Source organism: Prinia subflava, chromosome 4 (genome assembly GCF_021018805.1).
Source record: "Prinia subflava isolate CZ2003 ecotype Zambia chromosome 4, Cam_Psub_1.2, whole genome shotgun sequence".
NCBI classification, from domain to species: Eukaryota; Metazoa; Chordata; class Aves; order Passeriformes; family Cisticolidae; genus Prinia; species Prinia subflava.
Window position 1 is genome coordinate 65788631 of NC_086250.1, and position 21328 is coordinate 65809958.

Genomic DNA, 21328 nt, shown 5'->3' on the forward strand with positions numbered 1-21328 from the left:
CTGCTTCCATTTTAAACCTTTCTGACACTAGAGAATGGTGTTAGCAGAAAAAATGAAATGATGCAGGCATCAAGATCTATAAGTTAGGATTTCAAAATGAGCTTGAGGAAAATATTCAACTAACCCTCAGGGCCTGTAAGGCTACTTTGAAGATTAGATCTCTCAGCATGAATAAATACATAAATATGCTTCCAGTATGGTTTCTTAAATATGTGGTTAGCAAAACAGCCATTTAAGAGGAAACCTGTGAAATTCTTCTATACCACATTTTTGAAAGTCCCATCCCTTTTCTCCCAATCCACACTGACAGAACAAAACACTGAATGTATGGGAGCTGAAGATTAAACTTCATTGCTCTCCTTGGCAAGTCAAATTCAAAAATAAATGTCTCCATGCCTATTCCTGGAACAGATATAGAAGAATCTCTAACCAATTAAAAGAACACAAATATTTAACAATTTTAAATCACTACTGAAAACACTGAAGTTGAAAGGTAAATCCAAACACAAGTTCATTGTAAAAGATAAGACAAAGTGAAAACAAGTAAATAGAAGAAATTATGATCTCAAAGGCACATAATGTTCTGCAATTGAGATCTTTGTCTCATCTTTTCTAACCCTTCTATCCAACATATACAAGTGCTTTTAAACTAACTGTGAATTAAGTTTTTGGATTCTTTGCATGGGAGAAAAAACTAATGATGATGATTTTACACTATTTTTTGTTATACCACAGACAGAGCTATCTCTCCTCTATTTGCTTCAGCAGATTCTCCCACATATTAAGTTCATGGCTAGGCTGTATGTAAGTAACTCAGGGATTAAAGGCATCATGAGCTCTGGGAATAGATGGTACACATGTTGCTTCTGCTTTTTTTCATGTGGCCTGGTGGGAAAAGCTGATACAGCTGGTCCTTCACTGCTGGCTTGGCTGTTGGTTACCTGCTGGCCACCACCCCCTTCTGAAACCAGCAGTGATTTTTGGCACTGCAACCTATGGAGAACTTAGGCTCAGAAAAAGAGAACCACAAAGGAGTGGCTGTCCCAGAAGACAAAGAAATGAAAAAGGAATCCGAAACAGTGGGAAGCAGCACCTCTGTGTGGTTGGGCTGCCAGAAATACATGGCATGACAGAATACAAAGGACAGTGCTTACCTCATTTACCATAACCACCTAAAAGTCAAGCTCCCAACCCATTCTCAGCCAGGTCCTCTCTCAGGGAGGGACAAAGTGACAATGAATAATCCTATTTCAAGACAGACTCCTACAATAGGCGGGGTGAGTCACTCTCTGGAAGTGTCACCTCTCTCAGTAAATTACAGAGGCAAGGGAAAGGACTGAGCTCAGACAGGATGCTAGCTTTTGCCTTTTAGAGCTAAGGGAGCTGAATCCCATCCAAAGTTCGCAGGATATAAAGAACTCATTGCCTCCAAGACTTTGCCCTGGAAAAGACGACTAAATTGCTATGAAAAAAGTGAAAAGGCAAAAAAAAAAAAAGAGATGAATGCAATTCAAGGAAGCCCTCGCTCCAGCTACGGCCTTCTCTCCCTATGAAGGAGGGAAGAATGTGCAGCTGTTCAGTGGAAGCCTGTGTGCAGGGCTGGCTCTCCTCTGCCCACGGGGCTGGCACGGGGCACACTGGGTTCCAGTGGGTGGCTTTGCCATCCGGAGAGGGCCACCAGCCCCCCGAGCCTCATCCCTGGGCCGGCAGTGCCGGTGAGCAGCTGTGGGAACGCCTGGCTCCGCAGCCCTGCTCCCCTCTGCCCCAGTGCCACCCTTGCGGGAGTAGAGCACTGTGAGCCTGAGTCATGGGAAAGATTAGCTGCCTTCCTCCTTTCCCCCTCTGTGGAGCTGCTATTCAGTCACTGAGATTAGGACATGTCTTAATTAGTCAAGATAGAGATGCCCTGCAAGGAACTGGAAGGTATCCCACGCATTTTTCCCTCACGCTTTGTCTTTACCTCCCTTCCCTCAGGGAAGGATAATTTTGGCTCCAGAAACAGAATAAGACTAAACTTTAAAAATATGAAGGTGCATTATAGCAAAACTTCCTTGGCCCTCTGGAAGAAAACAAGCTGGACATTTTACGCTTATCCTAAGTAAAACATGAGTCATGCATGGTAATAATTTATTTCCAATTGTACAATTATTCAAGTATGTACAGCTTTTCCTGGAGGTCTAACACATGCTTGGTAAATGGGCAGTAGATTTAGGGAAGAGGGGATTTAGATGAGATGGGAGTTTTAAACCTGAAATCAAGTAAATATTTTCTTTATACCAAAGCACAAAAGTATGTAATTGGTAACATTACACAATAAACTAGAAATATATTGGCCACCCTATGGCTTATTGCAGAAATGATGCCGTCATTTCAAGTTGCACTTAAAATTTTCTCCAACCTTAAAAGGACTGTTTCAAAATATTAAAAGCACCTAGTTTATGTCTATGCCTCTTAGTATAACACTGACTGGATTGTGTTTGTGAAGTCTTAGACAGAATTGTGGCTGTAGGTTTTATATGCCTGGAAACAAGGTAAACCTGAAGAATATATAGGGTCTTCAGTGTTTATATAGTGTGGGGCAATTTTCACCTCAGGGTCTAGCACACTAAAGCTCTTTTTCAGACCCAGACATATTAATATACTCTTCTCCTTAGAAAAGTTTCACAAATCCAGACGTTTTAAGTGGAAACAGAATAAATCATTAATCAATCTAAATAAGAGAGGAAAGGTACTATACTTATATAGACCCCCCCCCACCACTAAAACACCTAAACATTTCTCAACCCTAAAGTTTATTCTGTTTTCTTGTACTGTTCCCTTGCCTCAAACTGCTCACGAAGAAATAAAAATAAGAGAAAGAAATGTTTGGAACTGTATTTTTAAGCTACAAGTTCTTTTGGACCGGGAACTGAACCCTGTAATGCTCATCCATGTGGATCTGTACTAATGATAACACCAGATGCTCCTCAGGGCCAAACCACAGTAAATCTTTGTTTTTAGCTTATTATTGCATCCCTTAGGAAAGCAGCTACCCAGGCACCTTTCCATGCTGAGCATCTGCAGGAAATAAGTGATAAAAATGGATATGCAGTTGCATGGCTAATTAGAATTAGAGAACTGACTGCTGGAAGGACCCATCCCGGTCCGTATCACAGTCCATTTCTGCTTTACACTGCACAAGGGGTGTGTGCAAACGAGAGGGATGAGATAGGAGACATGGGACAAGAAAGATTTTCAGCACAAGAAATGAAAGTGGGATAGTTCAGAAGAGTCAGATGTGAGATTCTTCTTTCTTTGGAAAGGCAAATATGACTTTTAAGTGGCTTTTTCTTTTTCTCCTCATGTCACAGCAGAAATCCTGGGGTTATGGAGTTACATCTAGATAGAAATTTAAGGCAACAATACAGAAGAAGGAAGAGAAGGGCTAGGGAAAAATTTTTAACCAAAAAAAAAAGAACATTTCCTCTTATTGAGGTCTCAAAGAGTTAAGAAGCAAAATTATTCTTTTGAGAAGTTGTCTGCTGGGAAGACAACTTAACCCTGTGGTCAGCAGGCCCTGGTTTTACACTGCACCCATAATAGTTACACAGGCATCCTGAGCCAGGGCCAGTGTTGCCACATCTTTAAAGCCAGTTGACAGCTAAAAGGAGGATGCTTTAATTGAGCAGGGTTAGCTTATGAGTGAAGTTTTCCATGTTACTCTGTGTGTGGTTTGAGACTAGCTGGGTGCAAATGCAGCCAGTTTTTTAGAGGGTTTACTAGCTCACAATGTTTTTTAACGGGCAAGAAAAAGCAGTGTTTTGCTTGGGAAGCTATTTTAGTGTGCCCTTAGTGGTTTTAAAATGATCCTCACAGCAACAAAGGGCATTTTTCCCCCTAAAAAAAGGAAAAGAAAAAAAAAGACCTCCTACCAAAAAATGTGGGATTTCTAGTCTGTTGTTGCAACATGCTATATGGAACAGCTTCTAACAAGAGATTTGAAAAAACAGTTAAAAAATTATCCCAATAAGACTGGATATAGAAGCATTTAAGTCATGATATTATTTCAGTTGTAGGATTATACACAGATATATAGATCAAAGACAGAAACTATGATTAGGTCTTATGCTCCCACTCTCCCCTTAATTAGCATTTTCACCTCTGTGACTTTTCTCAAGCGCACTTCTGTTCCACTGAGCTTTTTTAAAAAAGCCTACGTAATCCAAAGAGTCCATGATACAATATCTATATTTATAGTTGCTGGACATATATTTATGTAAGGAAGGGGCTATTAACTGCAGAGAGGCAGGGACAATGCAAATGACAACAGCATATGTTTGGGATCTTACCAGTAAGCCAGTAATGCTCAGAAATGTCAGTTCTGATGTAATGGTGGTCGTGAGAAGGGCCCAGAGACCGTGTCAGAGCAGTGTCTTTGCCAAGGAAATCAGAAGCTGTTCCAGCATAAAGATACTCATCTGCAAATTAAAAAGAAATAGGGTTCCTACAGCTGTGACACAGAAAAAATTAAGACTATTTACATTTTGTTGGGTGAACAACACCTGTGTTTAATTGGTCTATAATTTAAAGCTTTAAAATATTATTGGGTCATATTTTAATGGGTTTTTTGGTTCTGTGAATTTACTTACATTTAAATGAGAGTGATAGTTGCAATTACATGTCTGAGAAGTAAGGTAGTCAAAGCCTGATTTTCAGATCTTTTAAGCATCATTCAGAAAAGCAAATTTCCCAGGCTTTAATGGTTATTGGGCTCTTAGGGGTAGAAAGGTGTATTTAATCTGAACACTCATGGGAGCCAGGTGAGGGCATGGCCACCTGTCCACTCCAGCTTCCTCCTGTGTCCCACGGCCCCGATGGCTTTGCTGCTCCTGAGCTAGGAAAACAGGATGGCTGCTTCCCCACTGGAATGTTGCAGCTTGGCCCATTCCTGGAGCAAGGATCTTCATCCAACTCTTAATTCTCAAAGAGGAATTCAGGCACAAATTCAGGGAATTGGTGTTAATGGCAGGAATATGGCTACAGACACAAATCATCATCATTTTAACACAGAGCGGTTTCGCTAAAATAAATACATCTTGCTTAAATAAGGCAGCCAGAATTTGCCTCACAAGGACACTACATCATGCTGTGAGCTTGCTGCAATTGCAGTCACTTTTGCTCTTCTGCCCCTTTCCTGGGCAATGAAAATGCTAAGAAATGCACAGCATTTTCTGTTTCCCTTCAGATCTCAGTACTTTTCAAAAAGAAGCAAAGAAACAGTATCACTGTGAACATTTTTTTTACCACATAATGCATTTTAAATATTCCTTTTTTCTGTAAAATAACAAGCTTTATTGCATGGAAGAAGGGTTTTTTTGTTTAATAAGTTGCAGAAATAAATCTCTAGAATTCATAAAAACAAAAAAGTTCCTGTTCATAAATTATAATCTTATAAAAAGCTATATGATACATAAAAATCCCCTTCCAGAAGTTCCTTATCCAGGTTTTCTGATATCCTTGGGTTGAAACATTTCACAAGATCTTTTAGAGAGAAGCCTTTGTTGAGAGTGAATGCAGAATAAATACCATTCCACACTGATGTTTGTGCTTTCATTTGCGAAAGATGTAAATGCACTTAAAAAAATAAGATCAAGGGAAAAAAAAATCAACAAACCAACCCATAACCCATGATCCACAAGCACTTTATTTGTCCAAAAAAGATCTATCATCTTTCTTTTTACCTCATTATTGTTGTTACTTCTGCATTATTTCCATGACAGTTGTGGAAAGCACATCTTTCAGACAGCATGTTGCCTTTGTAAAGAAACAATAGTGCATTCTGAAAGGTATTTGTCATAATGAGGAATGGGCAGGGTAATTGGTGTTTGCTAACTGACAGGCACTTGGTGATCGATACATCTGAAGGGCCAACAGAAATTCTCCATCCTTGCTTAGGCTTTGCTGACAAGGCATTTTCAACACTTCTCTTGGTGTTTGGTATCTCTCATTCCAAGTTCCTGTTACAGTTTTGGTGAGTGGTAATTTGTAATAGAGGATGGATGATGAGCAGGTGATTTTTCAGTCAAAAAACCTAGATTTTCAAATTTATGCATGGGATTTACTTGAAGTGGTATGTCATGTAGTGCTCAGATTACTTATTTCTACAAAGAATGAAAATTACTCAGTTGCATCTACTTACATATATGAGTGAAAATATAGTTAGATATTACTTAGCTCATAAATGTATAACTGAATAAAAAGTGAATTAAAGTGTCTGAAGGTTATTAGCAATCTTTATTGCCATTTGGCAGATAAATAAAAGTAGAGAGAAGTGACATGCTAAGGTTATTCTGCTCATTAGTGGCAGAGATGGGAAATGATCTCACCTGAGCTCCAGGACAGCATCTTCTGCATGAACTATACTGCTCTCCTAGTTCACTTGGGAATAAGGTAAGCATCCAAAGACAGACCAAAACCACATTCCCTGGTCAGGCCTGTAACTCTTTACAGTGCTCCTTGTACATTATTGTGAAGCACTTGACACCAGCCACAGTCAAAAAAGGGAGACTCTAATACTGTGACCATTAATTTTATCTAGATCAAAAAATGTTTATGTAGCAAAGTTCATGTCTTAGGTAGCTAAAGACGGCAGCTCCTTCATTTCACAAGATTTAACAGAACAGTCAAAGCACGAGAGTGCTACTGAAATTAGGCAATGCTGTAATAAATCACAAGAGTTCTACTGCTTGCATTAGAAAAAAAAGTGAAAAAAAAAGTTAAAGTTTCTGGAACCCCATTTTAAAAATAGACTTCACGGTCATTAAAGACTACTAGGGGTCTCTGAGAAGAATAAGCACAGGCTTTAATCTATTGTTTTTAATAAAGGAAGTCCTGCCCCATCTTTAGGGTCAGAATCACAAATCATCTATCTTATTATCTGAGAATAAAGGCTGAACATTAGTCATATTCTTTTTATAACACAGAGTGACCGACACTTCAAAGCACTGTCACCACTGCTCTTTGGCTGTAAATGAAAACGTCATGGTGCTTCACTCTTATCTTGTATTCATATGCTCGACGGACAAGTTAAATGAAAATTGTCCAAAGCTATGAACCAAACCATGACAAAAGTAGCTCTTAGAGTGATTTGAAATGCGGAGGTCAAGCTGACATTCCTCAGCCCCAAATGTCAGACCACACAGTGCTGTGATGCACGCAGCAGGCAGAGTGCACTATCTTGTTCCTCGGCTCCCAGCTTCAGAAGTGGCTGCTCGAGTAAATAGAAACCTCAGAAACGTATTTATGGAAATAGTGCATGTCAGCAGACTTCAAAGGGCAGAACATATTGATAATTGCAGAAAGAGGCCCACAAGGGCTTCAAACACTCCCTGTCCATGTGGGTTTTTTTGTTGTCCTCTTAAAGGAGCAATGACTGGGTGAGGGTGAAGCCGCCTTCCTGCCCGGCTGACAGAGGCTTCACAGCCATTCTAATGCCTCTGTTTGCATTGCTGCCCTTCCAGGCCTCTGGTGTCTGCAGCCTGAAGGCTTCCCCAGCTCTGAGAGCACAAACCAGCACTGGGAACATCACCAGTGCCACAGGGGCTGCAGAGTGACATCTGCTGAGCCCCTGGGCTCGCACCAGAGCCCTCACAGGATTGAGGGCAGCACGTGGCCCTGGTGGCTCCTTACCTGCCATCACTGAAGCAAACGGCTGCTGGGGATCGAAGGGGCATTTCAACCTGCCAGACTCCAGGTTCTGGGTATCCAAACGGAACACCATTTCCTGAGAATAAACACAAAATCATTATCCTGATGTGCCTACAGAGAAAAACTCACTTAGACAGCCAGTCCTGCTAATGTACAAAGTGAAGGTCTGTTAGATCATGTAGCTGTCTCAGTATTGATGTTTACAGTCTGTGTCTGTTTTCTATCTGGCTTTTTTCACTCTGTTTTGCTGTCTCCTGGTCACTCTACAGTGAAACACAAATCTTAAAAAAATACAATTATTTTCAGAAAAAAAGAGATGCATTGTTCATTTCTACTCTAATTAAAAGCTGGATTGTACTTAAAAGGCACTGGCTTCTATTTGGGAAAGTGCTGATAGACTGTGTTGCAACAGGAGACCCTGAAGGGATTCTGGCTGACTCTGAAATTTCTCCAGGGACTGCTGAATAATGTTCACAACAGACACAGTTCAGACCCTTTTAAAATGAAAGCAGCATATGCTCTCTCTTATTATTTTTAACAAGGCTAAAGATACAAGAGATATCAGAATAGTTTCTTCCTTGTAGTTTCCAAATAAAGTATGATTAATTCCTGGGCCAAAGAACAAGGGCGTAGAGGAAGATAAAGAAAATAAGTTATTTAAAAATTATTGCCAATCTCTTCAGTGGGCAATCAACAACTCAATTCCTGCAGGCATCCACTTGAAGCTTTATTATGATTTTGAATGGCCAACAAGGATTCTTTTACTTGTCCCTTTCAATGGTTTCCTGAAAGTACAGTTAACCTGAAATCCACAGTGAGTCCTGCTGAAGGCAAATTGACAGCTCAGAGGAGTAAACTGAACTCTCTGCAGGTATGGAGACTTCATCTTCAGAATTGTGCTGCTATTAAGCGAGGGGAGATTGCCTAGAGAAGTGCTTTTAACATATTTCCCTCTAACATACTTTCCTACCCACAATGATGTTAACCCACTAGTACTCAGAAATCTAATCAATGTATTATAGAGAGAAAAATTTAGAAGCTAGTTTAAAAAAAAATCAAAACATCTCCATGATTTAAACATTAAAAATGGGTGAAGGGATTTTAATTATTTTAATTATTCCGTATCTCTGCCTTGCAAGAGGCCAGGAGAGTACAAATGACAAGCAAGTATGTCCAAAGATGGCCATATAGGATTAGACTTTGCAACACATTAATTCAATTCATCCTTAATGCACATTAGATTATAAATGACCAAACCTTTCCATGTTATTGAGATGCCTCCTAAACTCTCCAGGTTAAGAAGACAAAAGCCCAGGATATTGAATAATTAAGCTCCTTAAGAGAAAAGAAAAATCAATTCCAATCTGGGAACATAGATTCAATTTCCTCCAGCAATCCTAGCTCGTACAAAGTGGAATTCAATCAGCAAAAAACTCGTTACCTTCCCAAACCTGTGGACTATCAGGCAAACCAAATTCTCAGGCTACTGAAGTGAGCACTAAACTAAAAATTAGGCTTTTTTTTTCTGACAATGTTGGTGTCCCATTGTCCTTTGTTCTAGGATGTGCAACCCTGAGCTGCTCAGAGAACCCTTCCCTTATCACATGTGAAGGGGCTGTCTGCAAGCTCAGCAGTACTCAGGGGACCAAGGGAGTTATAGATCAAATATTTCAGACTTCCCCCAGACAAACTAATGGATACTACCAGGCATTCACACAGAATTAACCTCCTGCTTTCACTCTGGGCAAAGCTTTCAAAGAAAAGAGCATCCCTTGGAGAGCTGTGGCCAACAGCACCAACCGGGCCAAGCCTCCTCTTCACCAGCCAAGAGAAGTTTTGGCAGAGACTTGAGCAATAATAAGACGAGGACTTTAATCCCCTTTAATTGTGTGATCCCGTTGGGGATTTGTACTGCTTCAAAAGCAGTGTCTGCTGTGGTTTTGAGTCACCTGATCCACACTGTTTTCCTCTGTTTTCACAGCACTGGCACTGGCCAGGAGGGCACTGTGCAGATCCACCAGCAGCTTTCAAAGGTCAGCAGAGCACTGCCTGGCTTCACAGCCTCCATGAGCCTATCTCAGGGCCTGGCTCTCCCAGCCACCCACATACTCCTGGAACAAAAAATTCTAAGAGAATGATCTCCTGGCTTCAGTTCCTACAAGGAGACATTTTCAATTGCCTGTCAAACTCACATCACTGGGCCTATCGTCAGCACCCTCCTGTCTTGTCATGTTTATCTGGAGAGGTGGTGGAAGGATGGTGGCTGAAGGGAATTCGGGCCTCCAAGGAAAGGGAAAATATGCCTGATGCCATTCAAGGCTGATAACTCAGTAGGAGGCTGTAGAAGAGCTGCTCTGTCAGAAGAGGCAGGAGCAGTGCTGAACACTGTCCAACCTACCACTGCAGCTGAGCAACCAGGAGGAATGTGGGAGAGGCAGGACTGGGGACAGTGAGGGGATTAGGAAATACAATACCAGGATTCTTCCTCCATTTCCTCTCACAAGGTAATTGGTCATGTCTAACTGAGACAGACCCCTTGTCTAGACTGCCTGCCGGACTGAACAGTCAGACCAAATCCATAATTTCATAAGGTCTGGTGAAAACAACCTTCACAAATGAGGTAGATGAAATTAAGTAGGGCAATGGTAGACTGAATAAGGAATTTTGCTAATGACCCAGAGGTAAACCAGAGCCTTACTTATACTCTTGCTGAGAGCTGTTCTGTTCCATTCAGCTGTGTATTTGATCATTCAGCTAAGAAATCAGCATGATACAAGGGATCTAAAATGTCAGTTGCTTCAACTGCAATATTTAAAGTAGCAAAGCAAAGAAGTCTACAGAATTATTTCATTGTAAGCCAAATTATACACCAGACAATGCCAGAAGCATTAACAGTTTATTAGGCAAAGAACACCACTGTGTAGATTTCTTACAGCTTCAGTTTTCTGTGGCACAGGCAGCCCCACTGGATTGGTCATCCAGCCCCCAGATGGTGGGGTACATAGTGATGGATCTCAGTCTAGGCAAGCATTAATCCCTTTTTCCCTTTTCTTCCTCTATGAAGATCTTCCCTTGATTCCATATATCAGTGATAGAACAAGGTGGAATAACTTCAAATGAAATAGGGTAGGTTTAGATTAGATATCGGGAAGAAATTATTCCCTGTGAGGGTGGTGAGGCACCAGGACAGGTTACCCAAAGAAGCTGTGGATGTTCCATCCCTGGAAGTGTTCATGGCTAGGCCAGATGGGGCTTTGAGCAACCTGGTCTAGTGGAAGGTGTCCCTGCCCACAGCAGGGAGGTTGGAACTTGGTGCTCTTCAAGGGCCCTTTCCATCCAAACCATTCTATGATTCTTACTCTGTTTCAGATTATTCCATTTAGTAACTTTAGATGTCATTTCTTATAGTCTAGAATTTTACCCAGCCTTGAAGAAAAGAGAAAGCTATATCTATAGTAGCACAGGAAGCCTGCATCATAGGCAAGCAGCCAGACAGGTCACATCTCAACACTGTCTGAGAACTGTGCCAGTGGGATAAATATAGCCAAGGTGTGATACATATAGGAGTTAAAAAGAGACTTGTGTACTAAGTGGCTGCTTGACACAACACCAAAATTCTTCTGTTGTAGGGGTTAGGTCTCAAACATTTACCACTTAGAATAGAGATTTCTTTGTCACCAGCAAATAAAGACCAATCAGCTGCTAACTTCAGCTCAGGAATATGCCACTAGTGATGGAGGACACCCAACACCTCCTTAGTGGCCAGACTGCAACACATTGCAAAGTCCTGAGACGCTGTCGCTGCACTCAGGCTCAGAGACCCTTTTCAATGTGTTTATTTCTCTCATGCACAAGGCATAGGAATCCCTCTGTGGACCAAGGGTATATGTACATTAAAAGACAGAACTACAAGCTTCATCTTGAACTCTGAAAGCATGAGGAAAGCATGTGCTGAAATTACTAACTGGAAAGGAAGACATCTGGGTTAGATGTTCTCCTCACTTAGTTAATCACATGGAAGTGTCATTCCAAAGAACTTTGTGTATTAAGCCTGAGGAAAGTGCTTTGTTCAAGAGCGATATGCACATACCAAATGTGAGAACGAGCGTTCCCGCCTGACCCGCAGAATCCACCATTTACCCTGGTATTTATGCAAGCTGCTGTCAGGCCATTTTTTACACACTCACATGGTATTTTCCAATCTATGATGAATGCTAAACAAGATGAGGGCTATTCCTTGACATGTCAGACTAGTGAGAAAGTTAAATTACCTCTTTGTGAGTTCCAAGTTCAATGTATCCACAGAGAGGGTGAAATGCTCCTGTGCCACAGACATAAACATGGGTTCGGTTGTACGGCTGAAGAACACGGATAAAATTGGCACATTCCGTCTGTCAGGAAAAGAAAGATAAAGGTTACTTTTCATGTTTATTCTACTTTTTCACCTTATACAGTTTGCTAAGTTACAGCCATAGCACTGGTATACTTAAGCCCAAAACTACTGTAGCAGAGACTGTTTACAAAGTAGTCCAAAGCTGTGACAACTACAATTTGACAGTGGCTATCTAACAGGCAGTTCATCAATCAGACTGGCAAACCTAATTCTGCTGTAATGCTTACAGCCACAAGAAGCTGTGTGCTCACAGCACAGTTTGGAGCGTATCTCTTCAGCCTGTGTTGTAGCAAACAACACCTGTCACATCTGGGCAGAGGTTGCAGAGCCACTGGGTTTGTCTGGCTACCAGTCCTCCAGCCTTTGCTTCCCAGCTCAGGGTGATGCACATGCCTTAACACCAAAGATTACACGATTAAAGTAACTGTGGTGGGTTGAAAGGCTTCAACACACTTTAGAGGGTATGCTTTGTCTCTGCACCAACCACATTTTACTGGTGACATTTTACTGGTGACATTTTACTGGTAGTCATTTCTGAGTCCAGTGGGCTGTCCTGGCTCTAGCTGGGCTTGGCCCATGCTGGTAAGCACAGGAAGCTGCTACACGCTCCAAGGATGATACATGGGCTGGAGGAAAAGGCTTGCTCTAGCTTTCCTCAAAATGAAATTAATACAGAAACACACAACAAGTACTTCAGAGGGAGTACACAAGATATGTTCATATGTTCAAGACATCCCCTTACACCTAAGTGAGAGTCCAAAACAAACAGGTTCCTCCCAGGACCCTTTCCTTTTTCTCCTAGTATAAAAATAGAACAGCACAAATCTTCCATATACACCAGTGTAAGAATATTCCCAGTGCTCAGCAAAGGTGTTGTTTAGGTTTTGACTGCTGTAAAAATAATGGTAGCAACAGGTTAGACTAAGAAGTTGAAATTCTTCAGGCAGAGAGCTGAGAGTGTTTTGAGCTGCAATCTACCTTGGTAACCAACATGCTGGATAGAAATTAGGAGATTTTTTTTTTTTGAGAGAGAGAAAAGGAACAAATTTATTTTACAGCCAGGAAATGTTTACATTTATAGTGGGCTCTAGACACATGATGTAATCTGTGGTACGCAAAACATATAAAAGTTGTATTGTATACACGTACGTATCCTAAATATACTTCCTAAAGAAAATTTGTGGTCCCATGGAAAAGCCATTGAGTCTGAGCTTTTCATTTAACCCTAACTGAAGCTGTCTGCAAGTTAAGTTGATTTGTACACTGCTTTACAACTCTGGTTTTTTAATGAATTATAATGAAGTTACATTCAGGACATTCTCAAGACAAAAAGAAGCATTTTAATGCCAAAAAAGAGGATTTCACGGAAGTTTTGACTGGTATACATTTCTGAGGAAAGTCCATTCATCTCTCAGCTGCATTTATTACATAAAAGAACAACCTAGTATGATTGCTCTATGCAGTGTTGAAATTTTTTAAAGTATTAATATTTAAAAAAACAATAGAAATGTAATTTTTTTAAATAAGAAAAAACACATAGGACATTAGTTCACAAGAAGTGTAACAAAAGCTTACTAATGCGTTTTGTGCATTTAGTAACAAATGCAGATATTCATAATTCTCAGCAATAATACAAAAGTATACATCATACTTACATGGGCATCTTTCCCAGCTAATTTGCATAATTCTACCTTTTCTTTTGCTGCAGGCCAGTAAATCTGTAACACAGTTAAAAGAAGACACAGATTATGCAAAATTATAAACTGTCCTGTGACTGTACATTAATTATTCCACAAACACTGAAAACAGATTTATGCATGTTGAAGGACCTTGCTTGCAAATTGAAATGAACATGAGTTCAAATAGAAGATTCCATAACAAAATGTTAAGAGGTTTTAAATCAATATCCTGGATCTTTGTTTATTTCTTCATGGGCTACATGGACTTTTAAAAAGCATTCAGTTAATCTGGCCAGGGCACCTTTTCACCATTATGTGTTTCCCTCAAAGTTATGATGAGCCAAATCATCTGGAAACTAAACTGATTGCAAAGCCAGGCAAATTTATGAAGAATGTGGGCCAGTGGACTTGGCATGAATCTTATAAAAAATACTTAGCTCCTTCTGCCAATTTTCAAGTGAAAATAATCAGGTTCAAAAAACTAAGGATAGCTCAAGGGAAATTTGTAGACCAAAAAGTATATTTGACAGAAATCAACAGTGCATGGTTTAAAAATGTCACCCATCAACATTAATTGAGTTTACTGAGAAACTGAAACAGAAGTTTAGAGTAGAATCGTGGAACTTAGATAACTGGCATTAAATATTGATACTGTTCCTTTCTTTTTTAATCTGCCTTAAAGAATTCTATAAAATAGGTTTTGATGTAGATGAATCCTGATGACAAAATACTATCAGTTACTGTAATCCAAATTATGTTAGTGAAGAAATATCAATGAACAACAGTTCGGGTTCTACCTCACTGGTTCAAATTAAGCAGTCAAAACTGGATATGATTGAGTACATGTTTGATTCTATTAAATTTAAAATAGAAGCTAAATAAAAATTCTTCCACAACCACCCTAATAAGAATGGGTATTTTGTACTTCTAATTTTGACAAGACAAAACTGTTATTTCTCATAACTAATAGTAAAAACACCACAAATCACACTAATGTTTTAAGCAAATATTGATTAGTACATTGCCTCAAGTCCCAGGCACCAGTCAGCAGGCCATTAGTAGTCACAAATGCTTTAGAGTAGTCTCCAATCATGCTTTACAAAATCTTAAATAGCAAATATATAAGAATGAAGAATTTTTATAATATGCATTAGAAATAAAAACATCATCCAGGAAGGATGCACGACTCAATGGCACACAAGGGGAGTTGACTGCTGTCATATTCCCTTTCACCCAGCTGTTGGCACCTTGTAGGATGTGGCTTGACACACACAGGCTCAGTCCCACAAGGGTAAGGAAAGCAAAAAGCCAGTGTCCTGTGTCAAGTACCTTTATCACTTCCCAAACCCTACAGTCACTGCTTCTCTCAATCTGGAACACTTTTGGTTTATTTCTTCCTCTTCACTTCCCAGTGAAAATGGATGTATTGGATTTCTGCAAGGAAATTAATTTCCTCTCAAGTGAATTTAGTTACCTTTCTGATAAAAACCTCTTAGTAGAGATAATGTAGTTTAAGTTACTTAAACCTTAACCCTCTACAACAATATTTACACGCAGTCAGAGATAACACAGTGTGTAACAGCATTGCAGCACTGGAGCACAAATTTGCTTTCCCAGAGCATTTTTTCAGAATGATGTGGTCATAGTAAGCAGGTATGAGAATACAATCTGAAATCAGCCATGCCAGGGCGTGTGGGTGGCACAGTGCCAGGAAGAACAGAGGAAAGTACTGGGAATATCATGAGGGGCTGAGGGTGGGTCCAGTCTGGTCTCTGCCTGGGCAGAGTGGGATGAGTCTTGATTGCAACACAGGTTAAGTTTAAGAAGAAAAGGTGATGAAAAGCTATCATGAAGAAAAACTGATGAGAAGGAACAGAGAGGAATCTAAGAACATGGATCTCCAAACACACCTGGCCAAGCAGATTTGTCTGAGCTGTCAGTTCTCTTGTGCATAAACTTTATGCCCAATTCTGCCCAAAATCCCTGAATCATTTACAGGAAAGCCTAGAGGTCTTCAATGGGCTTGGGAGATTTTTGGCCGAAGTTTAGCTATCCAGTTAGGAAGACAAGATGTCCCTTAGCAGGCTTTTCAAAATGCCTAGCTCTCTTTGCCATCTACACGGAAGAACTGGAGGAGTTAAAAACCAGAAACATCTGCTTCAAGGCATCAGAAGTGTACATGGACTTGACCTACCCTCAATTCTACAGATTCCTTCATGGGAATTAGTGTTTGTCCTACAAGGCTGGAATACACACACCCCCACTTCTATGATAATTGACCACAGACAATTATATTAAAAAATCAATTGTTTTACTCTCTAGTTACTCAACAGCCTCACTATTTAGCATTATATAAGGCCACATTAGACAATGAAAAGTGAAGCTAAGTGATCCAACTTGAAAATCAATTTTCAATTATATATGGGGGAGTAAAAGTGATACTTATTTGCTTTCCATATGAGAAATGAGAGGTTCCCAGAAACTGTCAGTTATAAATTGTAATAGATCAAGAAAATTGCACAATAAATAATGAGCTGATGTGCTGAGCAAGAAAGCATTAACTTCATTTTTTATTGCAGGACATGCTGTGTAACAGTACCACAGGTCTGGTTCCCTCAGACACTGACACAAGTAACATTACACATCTGTACTGACTTTTCTGTAGAGGGTGAAATTGAGTTTTACTATTATATTTTATTCCGATGAGTTACTTAGTTTTACAATATGCCAAAAAAGTAAGACTGCATGCTCCTGTAGTTTCTTTTAGATTTAAAATCATTGAGCTTTTAAACGGTTCAAAGCTTTGAAATTGGTCATTTTTTTCTTCTTTTTTTCTATTTACATGCTTTATTCACAATGGTAACAGCTTATTAACAAATTGGGTTTTTTTCCTGAATTCCTCAATAAGTAAAAAAACTTCAAGGAATGGGAACAAAAAACAGATAGTCAGGCACTATATATTAAAGGTGACAACAACAGTGACTTATGATCATTTTGTGTTACAAACAATACTAATTATATATTTAATATATTTTATAGTTGCATCTGTATATGAAATGTCTGGAGAAATCTTAGAATAGGTTAATGGAGTTATTAAATTTACAGCAAGAATGCAACTATTGGAATATGTTAACTATATACTTAAAGAGGATTCTTTTCTTTTCTTAATCTTCAGTTTATTTTCCTTTTAAAATAACCATATCAAAATTCCAAAGGTCGGCTGCTGTCATGATTTCCAGATTTTATCTTCTATTGCCCAATTAAAAAATAAAACAACAAAACCTTACCACTACTTTTAAATCATTCTTCAAATATTTTCTTAAATTTAGCAACAGGAAAGAAATTAAATTCTCCTAATAAATGAAAGTTAATAAGCTCTTTTCTATCAGAGAGAAAGAAAACCTCCCAGGAGTACAAAATTAAGCAGTACATAAGCATAGGACAGATAAGGTATCACTTTAAAGGGTAGATGGAAATTGATTTCTGATTAAAACCAAACATTTAAAACCACAAAGGTCTTTTCCAGATCAGGAGCAGCAGATTTCTAAAAGTAACATTTTCCTATCCTCTAAATATGCATTTTTACTATAAGAAAGGAATGAAAAGGAAAGCAAATTTTTTTAAAAATGTGTATCATTTATATATATATATATAAATTGGTATGTGGATGCTATATATGTATATATATTTATAAATAATAACTGCATCCATCTTTAAGAGTTTAATTTCAGCTGACATCTGTCATGAATTTGTAATACTGGTATTTTATTCACTTTTCAGTATCTATCTTTTTCGATCAGATTTTATTCCTAAGCTAACACCTCAGACTATAAATCCTTAGGAGAAGGGATGCTCAAAAATAAAATAGAGAAGTCTGATTACAAAAAAAAATGTTGTGTGAAAGTACAGCTTTTTCAAGAATCACTTCTAATTAGGGTTCTAAATCTGGAATGGTGCAGGACTTCATCAAATGAGTGGAAAAATGCTATATATTGTCACAATAAAAAAGAGGAAGATCATAAGCTACCTGAACAATTTAAAAACCCATTGGTCTTACTTCATCTGTTTGTAAGGTTTCAGAAGAAGTTTTCAGTTAGGGAAGAAATACGATGGAGTGTGGTAGAGAAGACAATATAACTGGTAAACAGACATTAGTCCACTCCAATACTGTACTTTAATAACCCAGCTGAATTACATTAAGGTGCTAGGGCTGCTCTTTGTCATGGCTGCATTTAAGTATTTACTAAATTGTCACCCGGAAACTGATTTAGCTCAGCTGCCAAAAGCAGGCACTAGTACAAGAAAAAAATGCTCTGATAAGTAAAGAACTTGAGGTAGAAAGTTACTCATGAAGTTCCTCAAGCAACAGTGTCAGAGCTCATCCTATTTCATGTACCCTTCAGCAGCCTTGGTAAAAACCCAGAATTCTGCCACAACCCATGCAGGTGACAGAAAGTTGGGAAGCATCACAAATATAAATGGAGTTAAATTATGCAGGAAGAAATCAAAGTGTTCTGAAGAGCAGAATTAAAAACAGCCAGAGGAAATGGGTATAAACTGTTCATAAATAAAGATATATCGTAGTTTGTTGATTTTAACAAAAATTAAATCTGAAACACTGGAGTAACGAGGATCTGTTCCAGAGCAACAACATTCCTGAAGAAGTTGCATGAAGTATCCCAAAGGGCCACTTCCAGCAGCTTTGGAGCGGGTTATGAAAGGAATAACTGCTCCATGAGGTAGGTGGTGCCAATAGCAGGGAGTGAGACCAATTGACCAACGTGACTCCTTCCATTTTGGGGTCCCCAAGAGAGCCATGCTCATGCCAGCAGCAAGCACTTGAGTGTCCCATTGAGGCTGTCGGCTCTCAGCAGCCCTGGAGCTTTCCCTGGAGCAATGCCTGCTGCTGTGCACGTGGTTCAGCACTTCTCTATCAGTGCAGCCTCTGGTGCCAGACACCCCAAGGTGCTCTGTGAGTGGTGCATGCAGCACAGCAGGGCGTGTTCCTACCAGGAGTGAAGGACATCGGCTGATCAGCACGTCTCTAAACACTCACAGTGAATTCTGTGAGAAAAGGGACTGCTCCCTTCCTATTTTAAAGGAGTAAGAGGTGATAAAAGCATTTAGATGAAAATACAGATTCTGAACAGCTACTTGCTGCAGCAAGAGAAGGGCAGCTGTCTTCCCCTGCTTCATTCTATGTACTAGGTATTCATCATACTGATGCTTGAGGGGAGGTATGCAATAAAATTACAGCTTTCTGGGCATCAAAATGTCTTATTAAGGCATTGTGAAGCATGTACACTGTAACTCAGAAGCTTAGGCTCATTGGTATGGGTAAATTCCCCATATGACAGTCCCAACTGCAGTTTCCAAAGAACAAAGCCAGACTGAGTTGTAAACCCTTTGCCATGTTGGCATATGCAATATACTCCCCCTGAGAAACTCTTCTCCATGAAAAACTAACCCCCTGTGTGGAAAAAAAAAAAAAAAAAAAGGATTCATTACTTAGTTCAATGGGACCATAAAATGTGTACAGTAAAGAGGGCAACATGAGCCAAACAGACTGAAGTAAACCAGGAGACAGTCTAATCCTAGTTTTGTTATTGCCTTACTATATGTGACAGTCAGGTCTCAATTTTCCCACCAGTAAAATGACAATAATGTGACTATCTTTTTTTTTTTTTTTCTAGATTTTCTGAAGAACTTTGTAATTCATAGCTAAAAAATCAAAAGCAAAGAAAAACAGTAAGATCAAGGAGCACTGAGAAAACATATGACAGTGATCCAATAAGAATGTCACCCTGCTGCATAAGGCAATATCATGAATGTCATGCCCCAATGCAATAAGAGTGGGTGTTCATGGATTTCATGGACTGCATCCTGAGAACTAGGACATTTGTCACTGCTGTATACTGACCCCAGGTCACTTCACTGAAAATTACTACAAGCACTAAAAATTTACTGAATTTCCCAGAAAACACTGGAAAGAATTTAATGTAGTCTCTGTATTATTTTGTGGAAAACAAAGAGTGTTACAATTATCCCAGAATCACAGAATAGTCTGAGTTGGAAGGGACTCACAAGGATCATCAAGTTCAACTCTTAAATGAATGGCCTGTACTGGGACTGAACCAGTGACCTTGACATTATTAGCACCATGTTCTAACCAACTACGCTAATTAATGAGAAAATGATCTGATTTTAGCACATCATATTTGTGTATCAGTCGCTCTCTAAATAGCTCACATCTGCTGCATTAATGTGGGCAGTATGGAAGTCCAGAGCTTGGGGGACTGGGCAGAATGTTCTCACATACAAATCCTAACAAGAAGGTTACCCCAAGCAGGTCTTGTAACTGATTCCCCCTGTAATTGCTGTGCTATGGAATGCAGTATTCTAAGGTCATCAGCAAACAAAGGAAGCTGATACAGCTAAGTTCCTCATCTAAATTTCTCCCTGTATTTGAAAACTAACCAGGCTGTCCTTAGTTTTTTCATCTGGCTTTCTTTATAGCAGTTTCATCAAGGTATAGCTAACTCCTAGAAATACTTTAAAAGCCAAGAATGTATCCTTAATCTTGTTTACATCTGCTGCAGACCTTCACCTGTGGTACTATTTCCCAAACCTGCAACATACATCTAGGAAAAAACTGACCAGAACTTCCATCTCCAGTTATTTCATAATAACAGAAAATTGGATCTCTGATAGATATAATCTGATGTAACAGGAAGGCGGAAAGAGAGAATATGACACTTGTTTCAAAGTGATTTACAACACAGCAGAAATGCCAGTGTCAGTGTATGGCATTCCTTATTTTCACAGTGCTGTCAAACTGAGTAAACTGCACTGGAACTCAGAGGAAAATAAAAGTTGTGTATTTGGAAGACACATTGACAAGATTTTGGTAGCTTAATTTTGGCAGGTGGCTGTTAGAGTGAATCCTCATATTAGAACCAAATGGGCTTTAATATTTCATCTGTGTGGGACAAAGTGACATCTCCACATGCCCCAGTTCTCCTCTTAAACTGTGATCTCCAACAGAACTTAAGTAGCAGCCAATACTTCCAGCCTCAAGGGTTTTCTGAAAACTGCATTTTCATGTGTATGTTATGAGCACATGTGAAAGCTTAAAGAAAATAGACCAGATGCTGATTTCATTTACACTGGATTAAATCTTGAAAGGCTTCAGTGCTTCTACACTTCATTTTCCACAGTGTAACCACAGCAGACTTCTAACTACCGTCTGTTTCTCCTAAAAGGAAACCATACACCAGGATTTTTAGGGTAAATGGCATTGCTCCTGACATGTTTATCACTTCAGACTAAAAACAAATCCTACCTTTGAAAAAACCAGTGACCAATATAAGCAAATGTTTTCAGAGAGCAGGATACTGGCCATTCTTTATAGCTAAACACACGGGTAAAATATAAAAATTACAGCGGATGTTTACGGAAACATAATTTATGGCAACAATGCAAAAGGAAGTAACAGAGACACTCTCTTCCACCTTGGACTGCTGGATTCATACTGCTTTCTTCACGTCTTGCTCCATCTGTTGTTTTGTGT

General features: G+C 39.4%; 1 protein-coding gene across 3 annotated transcripts in view; it reads right to left on the reverse strand.

Annotated features, from left to right (window-relative positions):
- SEMA3D (semaphorin 3D) overlaps nt 1-21328 on the reverse strand; it is a 134338-nt gene that overhangs the window by 48295 nt on the left and 64715 nt on the right. For all 3 annotated transcript variants that reach the window (XM_063396996.1, XM_063396994.1, XM_063396995.1), the window contains exons 4-7: nt 13735-13797; nt 11958-12077; nt 7669-7762; nt 4329-4457 (exon numbers count right to left, since the gene is read on the reverse strand). In XM_063396996.1, the coding sequence (XP_063253066.1) occupies nt 4329-4457; nt 7669-7762; nt 11958-12077; nt 13735-13797 (406 nt within the window). The remainder of the gene's footprint in view (nt 1-4328; nt 4458-7668; nt 7763-11957; nt 12078-13734; nt 13798-21328) is intronic.